The sequence below is a fragment of the Opisthocomus hoazin genome, chromosome 9, assembly GCF_030867145.1.
Source record: "Opisthocomus hoazin isolate bOpiHoa1 chromosome 9, bOpiHoa1.hap1, whole genome shotgun sequence".
NCBI lineage: Eukaryota > Metazoa > Chordata > Aves > Opisthocomiformes > Opisthocomidae > Opisthocomus > Opisthocomus hoazin.
This window is the reverse complement of record NC_134422.1, coordinates 12217613-12230901: the sequence shown is the minus strand read 5'-3', so window position 1 is coordinate 12230901 and position 13289 is coordinate 12217613. Positions and strand designations below refer to the sequence as shown.

General features: G+C 43.3%; 1 protein-coding gene across 10 annotated transcripts in view; it reads left to right on the top strand.

The window, feature by feature from the left end:
* The window catches only part of KALRN (kalirin RhoGEF kinase), a 532117-nt gene that overhangs the window by 173139 nt on the left and 345689 nt on the right, over positions 1–13289 (top strand). For all 10 annotated transcript variants that reach the window (XM_075430793.1, XM_075430796.1, XM_075430795.1 and 7 more), the window contains exon 3: positions 9395–9509. In XM_075430793.1, coding sequence (XP_075286908.1) covers positions 9395–9509 — 115 coding nt within the window. The remainder of the gene's footprint in view (positions 1–9394; positions 9510–13289) is intronic.

Below are 13289 nucleotides of genomic sequence, written 5' to 3'. Positions count from 1 at the left end.
CCCGCCTGTCACCCAGGTACCATCTGCTCCTCTGCTGAGGCAGGAGCACAAAGGAGGAGGCTGGCTAGGTTTCTCAGAGGGTGGTTGAGCACGGAGGAGCAAACAGCAAAAGGCAGAGAAGGGTGTAAGAAGCCGGTGAGTTGCTGCAACTGTGGTGAGCAGAGCTCCCAACGTGTGTTCAGCAAAGCGGGAGGGCTTTCTATGGACTTTGGCCAACAGAAGGCACAGGGCAGGGAGAAATGTATGCAGTAGCAGTTCAGCCATCTCTGTCCTTCAGAAGCCCACTGTCCCCAACCCCACACAAGTGTCTCGTGAGCTGGGTCGCAGCGACGTCTGAGCCTGGCTGAGAGCCTGAAGGGAAAACAGAGAGATTTCCCAAAAGGCCTTTCAGAGGGGGAATTTCAGTGAAAACAGATCAGATGAAAGGACAACTTTGCAATTAGTTTTCACTAAATTTAGGCTGGCAGGATGAAACAAAAAGAAAGGCTCAGAGGGGAAGACAGTGACCTTCCCAAAAACTTGTCTGAAGACACCACAGGTCACTTCATGCCAGAGGTACATGGGACCACGTGAGGAGGGGCATGTTTTTCTTTCTCTGCAATGGATGCACTTCACTCTCCAGAGAAAGGGTTGAAATCAGATCCCAGGGCCCTCTGGGCACTGGAAGAGCTCAGATCCACGTTTCAGGGAGTCTCATATGCTGATTTGCGGACACTGGAATTTGTATTGGCTTGGGGATAGAACTAACCAAAATATTTAATTTTGGATGACATAAACTTCTGTATTTGCACAAAAAGTTTTGATTTAAATTAAAAGTTTCCATTCTTCTCTTCCTCTGGAATGGAAATTTCAAATGAAACGTCAACAATTCTTCTATGTTTTGTTACAGAGAAATGTCTTCCTTTTTATACCATTCCCTGATGTAGTTCGAAATCAACGGAAATTCCAAAGGAGGAAATATGCTATTAGAAAAACATAGCATTGCTTGGCTATTGAACTTTCCTAGTGGTTTTGGGTGATCATGCTTTCATCTAGAATTTGCTGATGCATTAATGTAGATTTTTGTTTGAAGAAGAAGATGAGGAAGTTTAGACTGTAAAGTTTCCGGGTCTTTTAATGGGGTCTGAGACTGCTGGGTTTTTGTTGTCTGTTTTTTTCCTTTTGTTTTATAAGATTGTTAGGTCATTTTTAATGATAAAGAAGAGCCTTTACCTATAGGGGCTGTGTGGACATCCTCATTGGGACTCTAAGGTTAAAACAGAAATCAAAATATTTCTTGGGATTTCTGATTTCATTTACAGGTTGTAAATGTAGTGTGCAGAATCAGTTGCCGTATTTCTTTTCATATGTTTTAACAGTAGCCGTGGACTATATTAAGCAATTTCTGTGGAGAATGTCTAGTCACTGCCAGCACTTACTGTCCTGGCGCTTGGACACCAGCAGCTTGCCAAGATCCACCAATACCTCCTTAGAGCAGGGAGATTTCTCCTCTATGTACTTCCTTAATTAGCACATGTGAGAGTAGTGATGCAACCTGTGCTGCCTTGTGGAGAGGCAGAAAGGTTCAAGTACCGTATACAACTGGGCAAAAAATGAACCCAATCAAAATTCCTATTCAAAAAGTTTCACAAGAACTTGTGGCATGTAAATAACATTCACAGGCACCATCCAAACGCGCTGAACTCTGAGGTCCTCCTGGTTGATGGGTCCCTGCATCCTGTCACATAGGTATAGCTTCTCAGTTAATGATAGGGACTTTCAAAATAACAATAAAAGGAAGGAACTGAGCCTGTGAAGCAAGAAGGTCTGTATACATTCCGTCCTGTTCCTGCTCGCAAGGTTTTCTAGTCCTTAAAGATACAGTGAGCTCCGTATGTATCTCAGCAAAGGTCTCATCTTCCTTTACACAGGGACGTGGGAGTTGTTCCTGTACAGAAGTGAAGGCTGGAAGCTTAGAAATCAATATAAGGACCCAGGGGGATGACAGTAGCACCTGAGAAAATTAATACGATAACAACCAACCATTTTGGTCATTTTGCAGTGAGGTGTGCTCTTCTGTCCCGCTAATGAGACTCGTCACCTCTGAAAACTTCCTTATGTCTTTGAAACTGCTTTGGTTCATAGGCTGATGTTTTTTTCCCTAAGGAATCAATTTTGACTGACAAGAACCACTGAAATTCACTACTGGACTGGGTGGATTTTTTTTTAATACTTTTTTGTGTGAAAATATAAGCTATTTGAAATAAAAATACTTTGCTGGAAGGTGCAATTTCATAAACATTTTTATCTGGTAATGTTTCTCAGCACTAGGCTACATTTCTGCTTAAAAGCAGAGGGGAAGAAGATTTTCTAATAGCAATTATGTAAGTCCAATAGCTTCAACTCTCACCTGAACTGTCATTAATTTGCAGCGTCCTCTACCTCGCTGTAGCTGTCAAGGACTTACCTGCTGGGGATGTGGCAAACCTGAGCAGGCAGTTATATTAAATCTATTTATCACATATTTCACTTTGCTGATGAACATCAGAAACATTGCCATTGTTGTTTCTCTGTGCTTATCTGGAATGAGGAGGACAAAGAGTGTGTGATCAGGGAGAATATGGCCTCTCTTTGTTTCTCCTTACTCTGTACAGCTGCTGACGTTATGCCCAGTGGTGAGAATCTGGAGTGCCTGTCGGTCCTGCTGTCAGCAGTGTGACTGGCATTGCTGCACGCTGGTTCTTTCCCTTCCCTTCTCCAGGGGCAAGAGGGTGTGCAGTGGGGTGTTTCATTTTAGAAGATATGAGGTTTATTTTGTTCAGTTCTCTATTGTTTTTTAAATATATACAGCTATTCCCATACATCTGCAATAGAAGAGGTGAGATCAAAAAACCTAATTTACAGCTGGGGCAAAAGGCAGCAAGGTTTGCATAGGTGTGAGTAAGGGTCAGCATTGAAGAGGAAGGTACTGGTGTTCACTCGGTACTTCACAGCAAACCAGCTTCTTCCAGAGGAAGAAACAGGCTCATCTGGACTCACTCTGGAAGTCCAGCCTGCCACACAAAGGTATTCTGCCTTCATTTTAATGAGTCTCACTTGTCCTTAGTTTTGCTTTGCCATGGCAATATCTTTCTCCATGGGAAATGAGACGATTTTCCCAGTGGCTTGTTGGCAAGTAAACATTTAAAATTATCCCAAGTATTTAAAAATTTAACAATTTAAAATTACCCCAAATATTTAAAATTACCCCAAAACATTGCATAGATCAGCAAAGATGTATTACAAGCCACAACAGGGGGTCTCTTCAAATGCATGGAGTAGCTCTGGGTGACTGAGGAACAAACCTACCCGGTGGGAAATGGGTTCCTCCAGTGACTGCACTGAGCATCCCATCTACAGCCTCTGACCTGCTCTACCAAGGGATCTTCCGGTGGGAACACACAGCCTTTGTTTTGGCATCATTAACACTAAATGTAATGTGGCAAATATTGGCCATTAGGATTTGATTCAGGCAACTGACTCTGGGATAGGGGATGCTGCAAAGAGCAGTACACTGGAGGATCAGGCCCTGCTGACAACGTTGCAGCTGTGCTAAGATGCAGGTGAGCTTGTTGTGGGAGCTTAAATTTCCATCACTGTTGCACTAGAATCACCTGCTTTAGAACCAACAGAATTTGAGGGTGGTCATGCAGATAATCCTATATATGACCCTTAAAGCAAATTAGTCCCTCCTAAAGCAGGAGGGATTTTAGCATGGAGTGATCACTGGAGGTCTGGTAGCAAACAGACTGTCACAGAGCTCAACTATGGCAGGGAAAGGAATATTATTTTAAGACTCTGGATACCAATTCCTTGATACTTTGCTTTCCTAGGAAGTCTGTCAATTCGATTTAGAAATCCAGAGCATGTTATTTGTCATTATATTGAGGCATTTGACATCGGCTGAGCTCATCCTGTTTCCTAGCTCTCTTCATTACCATTCATTTTTTCACCGTATTTTGGACTGAAATACCTTTTGAGGAGTATTTCAGCTCCTCTGGAAACTCACTTAAGATCTCAGCAGTCTGCCGCATCAAGATTAATTGGCTTATGATCTGCGGGGGGTCAGACGAAGCAGCATATTCATTTGAACTGCAATAGACACCTGAAAGGGGGCCAGAGATGCTGTGTACTTCTCCCGTCTCTGTTGCTGATGTGTTGCAGGACCTCAGACAAGGTACTTGGGAGCCTTTATGTGTGTGGACATTTATCTGCGTCTATGGTTAGTCCTTGTGAATCCATGCTTATAAAGAGGCTGCAAAAGGAAGCAGAGGGCTTGAATCCCTTAAATATACATAAAAGCAAGCAGGTAAGCATCATGGAAGAATGGGTGATCAAACAGGAGACACAAAGCTTGATAAAATCATTAGCTGTTATATACAAGAAGATTGTATTAAATCATTATCTGTTTTATACAAGAAGTCTGCATTAAAGGAAACCGTTAATTTCCTCTCCTAAACAGTATTACACAAAGCTGGAATTTTAGCTTTTTGTGTATTATCAGGGATGGATATGACCTCAGGACTTGAAATTGTGAAGGCTCATACACAGAGTTCACAGTTAATAGCATTCTGGGTTGGCCATTAGTTTGACTTATCTGTGGGCAGCTGGAGCCACCAGAGACAGAAACATTTGGGCCCACCACTGAGAGGACCAAGACGTCAGTTCATGCAGTGGCTAGAGTTCCTTTCCTCTTGGTTGCAGGCATGACCAGAAAAGTAGTCATCAGAAGGTCACTGACTGTTCTGCTGCTGCTTCCATGCAGGTTTTCTGAGGTTTCTTTAATGTTTTCTTTCAATGTGGTATGCATCACCATGCCTTGTGCCATCACTGCAATATCCTCTGTATGATTTGTGGAGGAAAAGTGATGTAATCTTACTTCTGGGAACAAATGCTAAATTTAGCAATGGCTTCTGTATAGGCTAGAAGAAAGTGAGATGGGAAGAACCGGCAAGCAAGCCGCTGACAGGCAAGGCCATCAACAAAGCATTTTGTAGGAGGAATGCAAGACATATATGGCTAAGTATTTGCTCTCAATGTACTTTGTGCCCTGAAGAACATGTGTTTTTCTGACTCCTTTTTCCAGAGCACTGATAACTAGACCATCTGTTTGCCTTTTCAAATCAGAGCAAAGCCCATGAAAGCCCACCTTGAAAAACAATTAGAAATTATCAGCTGTTTGTTTTAGCATTTAATAACAGTAATTAGCAAACCTAATGACATGTTTGATTATTGCATCCCATGTCTGTGAGCCTAGTGGGAGGCAGGAGATGGAACATATTGATTAGAGCAATTCAGACTCTTTACTTCCTTCCATTTTTTTGTTTTCTTCAAAAAAAAAAAAAACAACAAACGTTGGGTAGTTCTCTGAAGAGACTGTGCATGTAAAATTGGTGTTGAGATCATGGCTGACTTGGGGCAAGATTAGCCTCCTTGGATGGATTACTAACAAGCAGAGACAGAGTTTCTAAAATCTTTTTAGTTTCTGACTTTTAGCCTAAGCACTAAGAAGTTCTAACACCACGGACTAAGAGTCAGAAAACCTGGTTTCTACTTCTGGATATTCAAGTGACTTGCTGTGGGATCCGGGCTGAATTTTTTCCCCTCTCTGTACTCACTATTCCCTTAAAAAAAGGAGATGATAATAATAAAGAAGAGGAAAGGTATAGAATCCCCGTACAGCCAGTACCAAAAGATTTTCTTCTCTTTTAGTGACTGTTGTTACCTATCTGGACGCTCTGTTAGAGGAGGTGAGGTTCCTAACGTAGGCATCTTAGGTGTCTAAAGTTCAATGGTAGTAGTATCCCATTTAGTCTGCCTAGAAAAGCTGAGATCTGTGGTTACAAAGAGCGATGGTGAAGCTATGTATTACTGTTATTTAAGAGAGTAAACCAGTTACTGAACTCTGCACATCTTATGGTGAATTAACATACCGTGGTTTGTTCTGGAAGAAACCTGACATTTCTTCATACAGGCTCTTCATAAAACTTTAAATTATGCAGGCTTTCATTAAAAAATAGGGATTGCTCATGGATAACCTGGAAACAAATGAAAGATTTTAATGTGTACGATGCACTTGTAAGAACAATTTCACCCTATTGCTTAAAGCATAGAGCAGTTGTTTTATCACAAATGAGAAACATTTGCTTCTAATCCTCACATTTCTTGAGACTTGCTCCATGTCCCCTTATTCTTCTGTGCCATAGCCCTAGAATGAATTGGTCCAGGCACTTATTTATCTATCCATCATCCAGAAACCTCCAACTGGGTCTTCATGTAACCTTCCTCCTACAACACGAATTAATCCATTTTCTCCGGTCTGTCCTGATAATTTCTGACCCTGCGCTACGGCCTTATTTATCTTGCTCCCCTGAGGACAGTTTAGTTGAACTGTTGAGGGACAATGTTATCCTGAAGCAAAGACAGGACAAGAGTGTTCTGGACCCAGTTTCTTCTTCTGTAGCTGAAATCCTTGTGTTAGTAAAAGGGTCAAGAATTTTCTGATTTAAATTTTACAGCCTAACAAAATTTAGATTATTTTTCTCTCCCCCCACCCCCCCCCCCCCAGCTGACTTTGGTGGAACCGTAGATGGGGAAAAGAGTCCCTGACCAGAAACACCATTTCTAGTTTACCAAGCTGCAATGAATGGGCAGTACCAGAGCAATCAGGCTTGCTGGGCTATGGGAAGTGCATTGCCCTTCCCGAGTGTTTCATAACCTGGGAGAGGATTATAATGCGGGATTCAATGTCTCCTCATCTCACCTCTTAGTGCTTTTCCACTTTGCAGAAATACTTAAACAATTTGGAATGGAGGAGGAGAGGAAGCCTGATCGAGTAGTGGGTAGCATGCTCTTCTGGGGTGCATTCAAGTTCAGGTCTCTGCTTCAGTGAATATCTGGAAGCTTTTGAAAGCCTTGGTTACATCTTGATATGACAGGAAATTTTTCAAAACCTTGAAAAGCTTCCTGTGTTGGAAAAAATGTTTCCCTCCAGCTTTAGTTACTATATTGGTTTACCCTTCTACAGGCTGGCTTGCTTTTCTCTTGGACACATCATGCATGATATAATGGTTTTGGCATTGTTATAGTGTATGGAATAATCTCAACAAAGGGAGAATGTGCTTAAAATGAGGATTTTTTTTTTTTATACGTACATACATATATAATCTGAAAATAAAAATAAGCTTATTTCCTTGTAAATTGAATCCTTGTTACATTACACCCCCATTCTCGTGCTATGTGGCAGAGATGTGGATCAGCCAAGGTGACACCAAATTCCCATGGACCTTTCTCTCCTTCACGGTGCGAAGCCAAAGGCAAACATGAGGCAGAGGGATTTGGGTGGAGGTTAGGCAGGACAGTTTTTGTACTCCATCTGTACCCCTGGCTGCATGAGGGCTCAAAATGAAGATAGCATCTCTTGTTTGCCTCTCCGTTTGTCCTCCTGGACAAATCAGACATGACCTGGCTCAAATGGAGAGTTGTACGATGTAGCCTTTCAGGTATCCATTGAAAACTAAGGGTATTTTAATGCTGACAAACTGTAACACGGGGTGGCACTGGCATCTCTGTCTGCATAGATGAAGTTTATATAGCAGACTTTGACTTGTACAGTCTGCAGTGCTGTAGAAAACTCTTCACGCAGGACTTAGCAATTTAAAAAAAATATATATGTTTTTTAAAAATGTGTGTATGTAGTATCAGCTTTGCTATTTTTAGCTGCTTCTATGTGACTCTGGTCATGCAGAGACACTTTGTGCTAGAAGGTGAGTGAGCTTGTGCCTATCATGGCACCAATTGAATGGACAGTTTCAGCATGAAATGGACAGGGGATGTGTTGTCAGATGGGACCTGGATCTACAAGTGCCTGCTCTGTTCTGTTGGCAGGGCCAGCTGGAAAGCCTGCACCTTGGGGATACCTGCGTGTATCTCATCAGTTTGGTTTCTGGTTTGTCCACCTGCAGGAACTCCTGCCATATGAGGCACTTCCTCGATTGCTGATATAAATTCTGTCCAGAGCAATTCTTTGTCCTGCGGTGATCCAGGATACTGTTTTTTCAAGCACACGTGTGCTCTCATGCTGATCCTACTCTTACGGCAGAGCCTCTTAGGACTCTTCCTACTGAATTAGGGTGTGTAGGACCCCTGCAGAAGTCATGGCCCCACAGAGTGTGGTAAGGGTTGGAAGGGACCTTAAAGATCATCTGGTTCCAACCCCCCTGCCATGAGCAGGGACATCTTCCACTAGACCAGGTTGCTCAGAGCTCCATGCGTGTCTTTGCGTAGCTTTTTGTTCTTGCCGGCCTGGTAAATTAGTTCGGAGAGGCACGTGATTTTCCTTTCTCAGAAGTGATATTTCTGTTAAAGGTGTGATGCTTTCTATTGAAAAGTGCAACCTCATCTGCCTTTGTACAGCTCATTTGCAAGGTCCTTGCAGTTCTGTGCTGCCTTTTTGAAATGGAGTTTTACTATGACTTTTTTTTTCCCTAGATAACAATGCAAGCCCATATCTAACAACACACAATTCCTGAAAAAGTCCTGTGATAATATGTGAAGAAGGAACTAAATATTGAGTGAGGCACTAGATTTCAGTTTCGAGCTTATTAAACTTTATTTAAAGCAGGGAATAAAATAAGCTGCTGTAAAATAGGTTGTATTCACCCCTATATTTGTGATTGTGTAATTCAGGGTAGATCCATTCCTTTATGGCTAAGCCTTTTGACAATTGCTGTAAAAGGTGAAGTGCCAGACACTGGCAGATAAAAGAAGTGGATTTTAAGACAGGAAAGCTACAGGAAAAAAACAAACCAAAAATCATTTGAATTGCCAACAGCACTCTTTAAATAGCAAGCATAGGAGGCATGAACTTCTAATCAAATTTTCAGTTTCTAATGAATTGCCAGAAAGATTAGAATGTCTTACTGCATAGACGTTACTGGGATATATCACTTCTAACTGGCAGGATGTCATAAACTGTCTGGCAATGAACAATGCAACGCCCTGAGTAACAGTGAAAAATACTTCCACTTTCTTGGTGATGGCCAGTTTAAAACTTTCCCAACAGTAAGATTTCATTAGCACTGCCTGCATGGATTGGCAGTTAGATTAGATTTAATGGGATTACGTGAAAGTCAGAAGAAATGTTAGTAGCAGTTTTCCTTGTGTGTTGTTTTGTGGTGGTTTGGGGTTTTTTCATTTCCCCCTTTGGAACTCCAGCAAATGCAAGCATGTCTTCCTCAATTAGGCAAGCCTCTAAGCTGCGAAGAGTGCTTGGGCTCTTGAATGTGCTGTAATTTATGTTTATCAATTCAGTGCACATAGTTTTTTTGACGTGTACTTCCTGCCTGCTTTTCTAACAATCCTTTATTTTCTGCAGGTGGCCGTGATAAACGAGGTGGTCCTGTCTTGACCTTCCCAGCCCGCAGCAATCACGACAGAATAAGGCAGGAAGACCTTCGGAAACTTGTGACTTATTTGGCCAGCGTGCCAAGGTAAAGCTAGAAAGAAAACACTTCAAAGCTTAGGGTGGGTGGGTGGGTGGGGAACTTGTTCTTGGCAGCTGCTGATTTCCAAGTATTAATGTTTAGTACCTTTAGTTCTTGGGACAGAGAAACAAAAGTGTTCCCTTCCTCCTCGTGTGGGTGCTATGATGGCTTTTATCGCACACACAGCAATGCAGGAGCCCCAGAGCAGAGGCGGTGCAAGCAAACCCAGGGTTCAGGCTCATAACAGCAACAAGGAGCAGCTCTCGTTCCTCATGTTTCTGCACAGCTCTTCTAGAGGGGTGGAAAGGGAGGAGAGTGCTTAGAGGTCTGCAGTTGAATATAGCAAGCTGGAGAGAGCCCGCTGTCTGCTGTTTCTTTTTAATACCTTGTGGGAGGTGCAGGAAAGCTGGGGTAGGGACCATAGTTACTAGGAATGAGAGCCTGTCCCTGGCAAGGAGGCAGATCTTCCTGCTCTGGCACTTCCCAGAGCTTTCTCCAGGCTCGGAGGAAACATGGCTGGACTAAGGGGGAAGCTGTCAAAGCTAGGCATTTCAAATGGTTTTGCATGTAAACCAGCGCCTTTCCCCACATTATTCCCCACATCCCTCCTCCAACACGCAGGTCCCCATCCCTTCCCCAGGGACACTGGAGGAAAGGTCTGCTGGCAGTGCATGTTTGTCTTTGCAAGGTTTGGGGGACAGTTTATAGGGCTCAGTGCCCAGGAAGGTATTTCTGAGCCAATGTTTCATGCCTCCGAGAGTACAAGGCTGTGTACACCCTCACCCAGCTTCCTCTCCCTGTTTTCAAGCTTGCCAAACATCCTTACCCAGTAACCACCACACCAGTTATTGAGATGAAGGCTATCCCAGGGCAAGTGAGGCACTGAGAAGGGATGGTCAGGGTTGCAATAACACACCTTGTGCCACCCAGAAGCTCCTTCTTTTTCAAACCCAGAGTATGACCTCTTAAACTGTGCTCGTATTTTTGCAAGGGGTGTGAAGCTAACACCTGAAGGGCAGAAGGCTTGGCTGCATCTGGAAGTCAAGAGATAAAGGCCTCAGAAACAACCTCAGTTCCTTAAACATGCAATGGGCAGAGAAAAAAGGTCCTGTGTTTGGCATGAAAGAGAGTTGAGGGCAGTGTGGAGACTCATTACTTGGCTATGGAGAGTGAGGGGCAAGTGCAGCCGTGTGTGCCAGATCTGCCAGTGCTTATTCCCTGGGCTTCACAAGTCCTCAGTGATGTAATTTTTGCTGTGTTGGACTTCTGCTCATCAAGGTTTTACGAATAAGCTGAGATTGTTTTTCTCCCCACCTCCTCCCCATTTTTCCTCCAGCCAGCTCTATTTTCAGCTATATTGTGAGAGAGATCACAGACATGCTGCGGGGCTGGGAGGGCAATAGCTCACTTCCTGGGAGTGGGAGTCCCAGGGCTTGGCACTCCCCCTGCAGCTGCTGCAGTAATGAAGCTGCTTCCTTACATCTTATCATTTTTTGCATGGTTGCAAATACGAAGATATGACATTGCTTGGGGCTGCAAGCAATGGCACAGCAAAAACGGCTTTCTGACTTGACAACCTTTTCTGTTAATTGCTTTTTCCTCATGGAGGTGATGGTAACAGCAAGATACATCCCTTCTGCTCCCCGCTCTCGCACAACTAAATCGATTAGCTCAGCCTCTGATGCTGCTTTAGTTTGCCTCACTCTGAATCAGCTCAGCAATGGTTTTTCTCTGATGATGCAGAAGCTGGGGGACAGAGGTGAATGCTGAAGGAGCTAAACAAGACCCAACCATTTGTCTCCCTAGAAACACTAAAAAACCATTCCCCCTCCCGGTCCCCACAGCAAAGCCTTGTTCTGCCCTGATGTTTGAAACTTTTGAAGGATGTCTCTAGTTATACCAGAGAACATTCCTTCCTCTGCGGTACAACCTCCCATCAGGAAAATGTGCCCAGCAGTGAGAAACTGGCTACTCGTGAAGCACTTTCATCCGTTTCCCAAGGACCCTTTCAGGTTGTTTCTGTGGAGACAATCAGAGTACTGTGTCCTGTATGGGATGTTACCCATTGAGAGGTGTGGAGCAGAAAGCAGCAACAGTGATCAGAGGTCTAGAAAAAGTGGCCTGTCAAGCAAGGATTAAAATGGTAGAGGTTGCTCAGCCCAGAGAGCAGAAAAGAGAGAGAAGTGTCTTCAGAAGCATGTTGTGAGGCTGAGAAAGGAATGCGTTCGCAGGGCCAGGGCAAGAAATAGTGTTACACCAAAGCAAGCGAAGCTTAGGCTGGACGTGAGGAAAAGATTTCTAATGGATTCCCATTAGCGCTAGAATAAGCCATCTAATTTCTTCTAAAATTTTTCCATAACTCTGTAGGCAAAACTCTGGCACAGGTATAACTGTGAGGGAGAGGGCATGATGAATCAGGAGGTAACTTCTTTAGATTCCTCCTAGTCCTGTTTTGTCTGGTGCCGCAGCTGTGAACTCACTGCTGTAGGAGGGAAATGTGACCGCAGTCTTGGTGGGTTTGGCACACAGGTTTGTGTAACTGGTGTGGTGTGAGAAAACATGGAAGACTCATTTTCTCTAAACATTTTGTTTGCTTTAACAAGGGCAACAAACAGAGCTTTGAAACTTATTTACTATTTGAAAACAAATATATGGAAAGAACAGTTTGCATTCATATTGCTGGCTCCCAGGTCATATTTATTCCAGGATCAGTGCTGTAATGAAGAACTGCGTCAGCCATCCACCAAAATAAACAGTTGTATTAGAGACTCTGAACAGGATGTCAGGAGAAACTGTTCAGATGTTCAGAGTGCTGAAAGGGGGAGAGTTTTCTGTGATAGTAGAAAAACTAGAAATTCTTCTTTAAGGAAAATAAGAGACTGTAATTTATCATATTGACACCAGTATAATAATTCCTTCTTTATTCCCGGTGCAATGGTTTCTGAGTGAGACTGATTGCTTTCCACGTTGATACTATCTGTCACTTAACCTTTGCTTTATATCTTAATGGTGAGGGCAGAGGTGGCGCATAGCTGGGAGCTTTGAGCAAGTGTGAGATTGGTGATGAAATATGATGATAGATTAGGGTAAGTGAAACCAGGGTCTTGCTCTCAGTTTTCAGAGTTTCAGCTTTCCGCAATTCCTTCTTCAAAACCAGAATAATAACATGGGTTTTCTGAAAGCAGAGATGTGTGTTTGAGTTAGAGCCGAATAGTGAGTGTTTTCCTGCAGGTGCCTGCAGTCGGTGGCCTTTTCTGCATGGCTGAGGATTGCTGGTTGGGGTGAAGACTTCAGATCGAGCAACGTGGTTTTTTCATATCCCAGCACGGTAACCTTGCAGCCTGCAGCACCTGGGGTGACTTGGGGGTCCTGGAAGATTCAAAAGCCTGATCCTGCAGTCGTGGGTACTAGAAGAAGGCTGTGAGTCGTTGTCTGACACTGTGGACAAAAGTGGTCCTGTTTCGGTACTGCACACTGGTTCTTTCAGGCATGACACAAGGTGCTTTTCTCCAAACAGTTCCACTATAATTAGTTACTAAGAAAAAGAGACACTATTCATTAGAAGCAATGATAATTGCCATGGATGCCAGGTTTCTACCACTCTGCCATTTTCTGTTTGTTTTACATTTGTGCTAATGCTTTCTGGAGAGGTGAAGCTGTATTTCTTGTGAATCAGCATAGCTCCTATTTAAATGCAAATTTAAATAGGAAGTGATATTTAGAAATTTGGAGCGTGTGACTGAATCTAGGATAACATGGTGTTTACGATCAGGGGAGCTGAGGGCG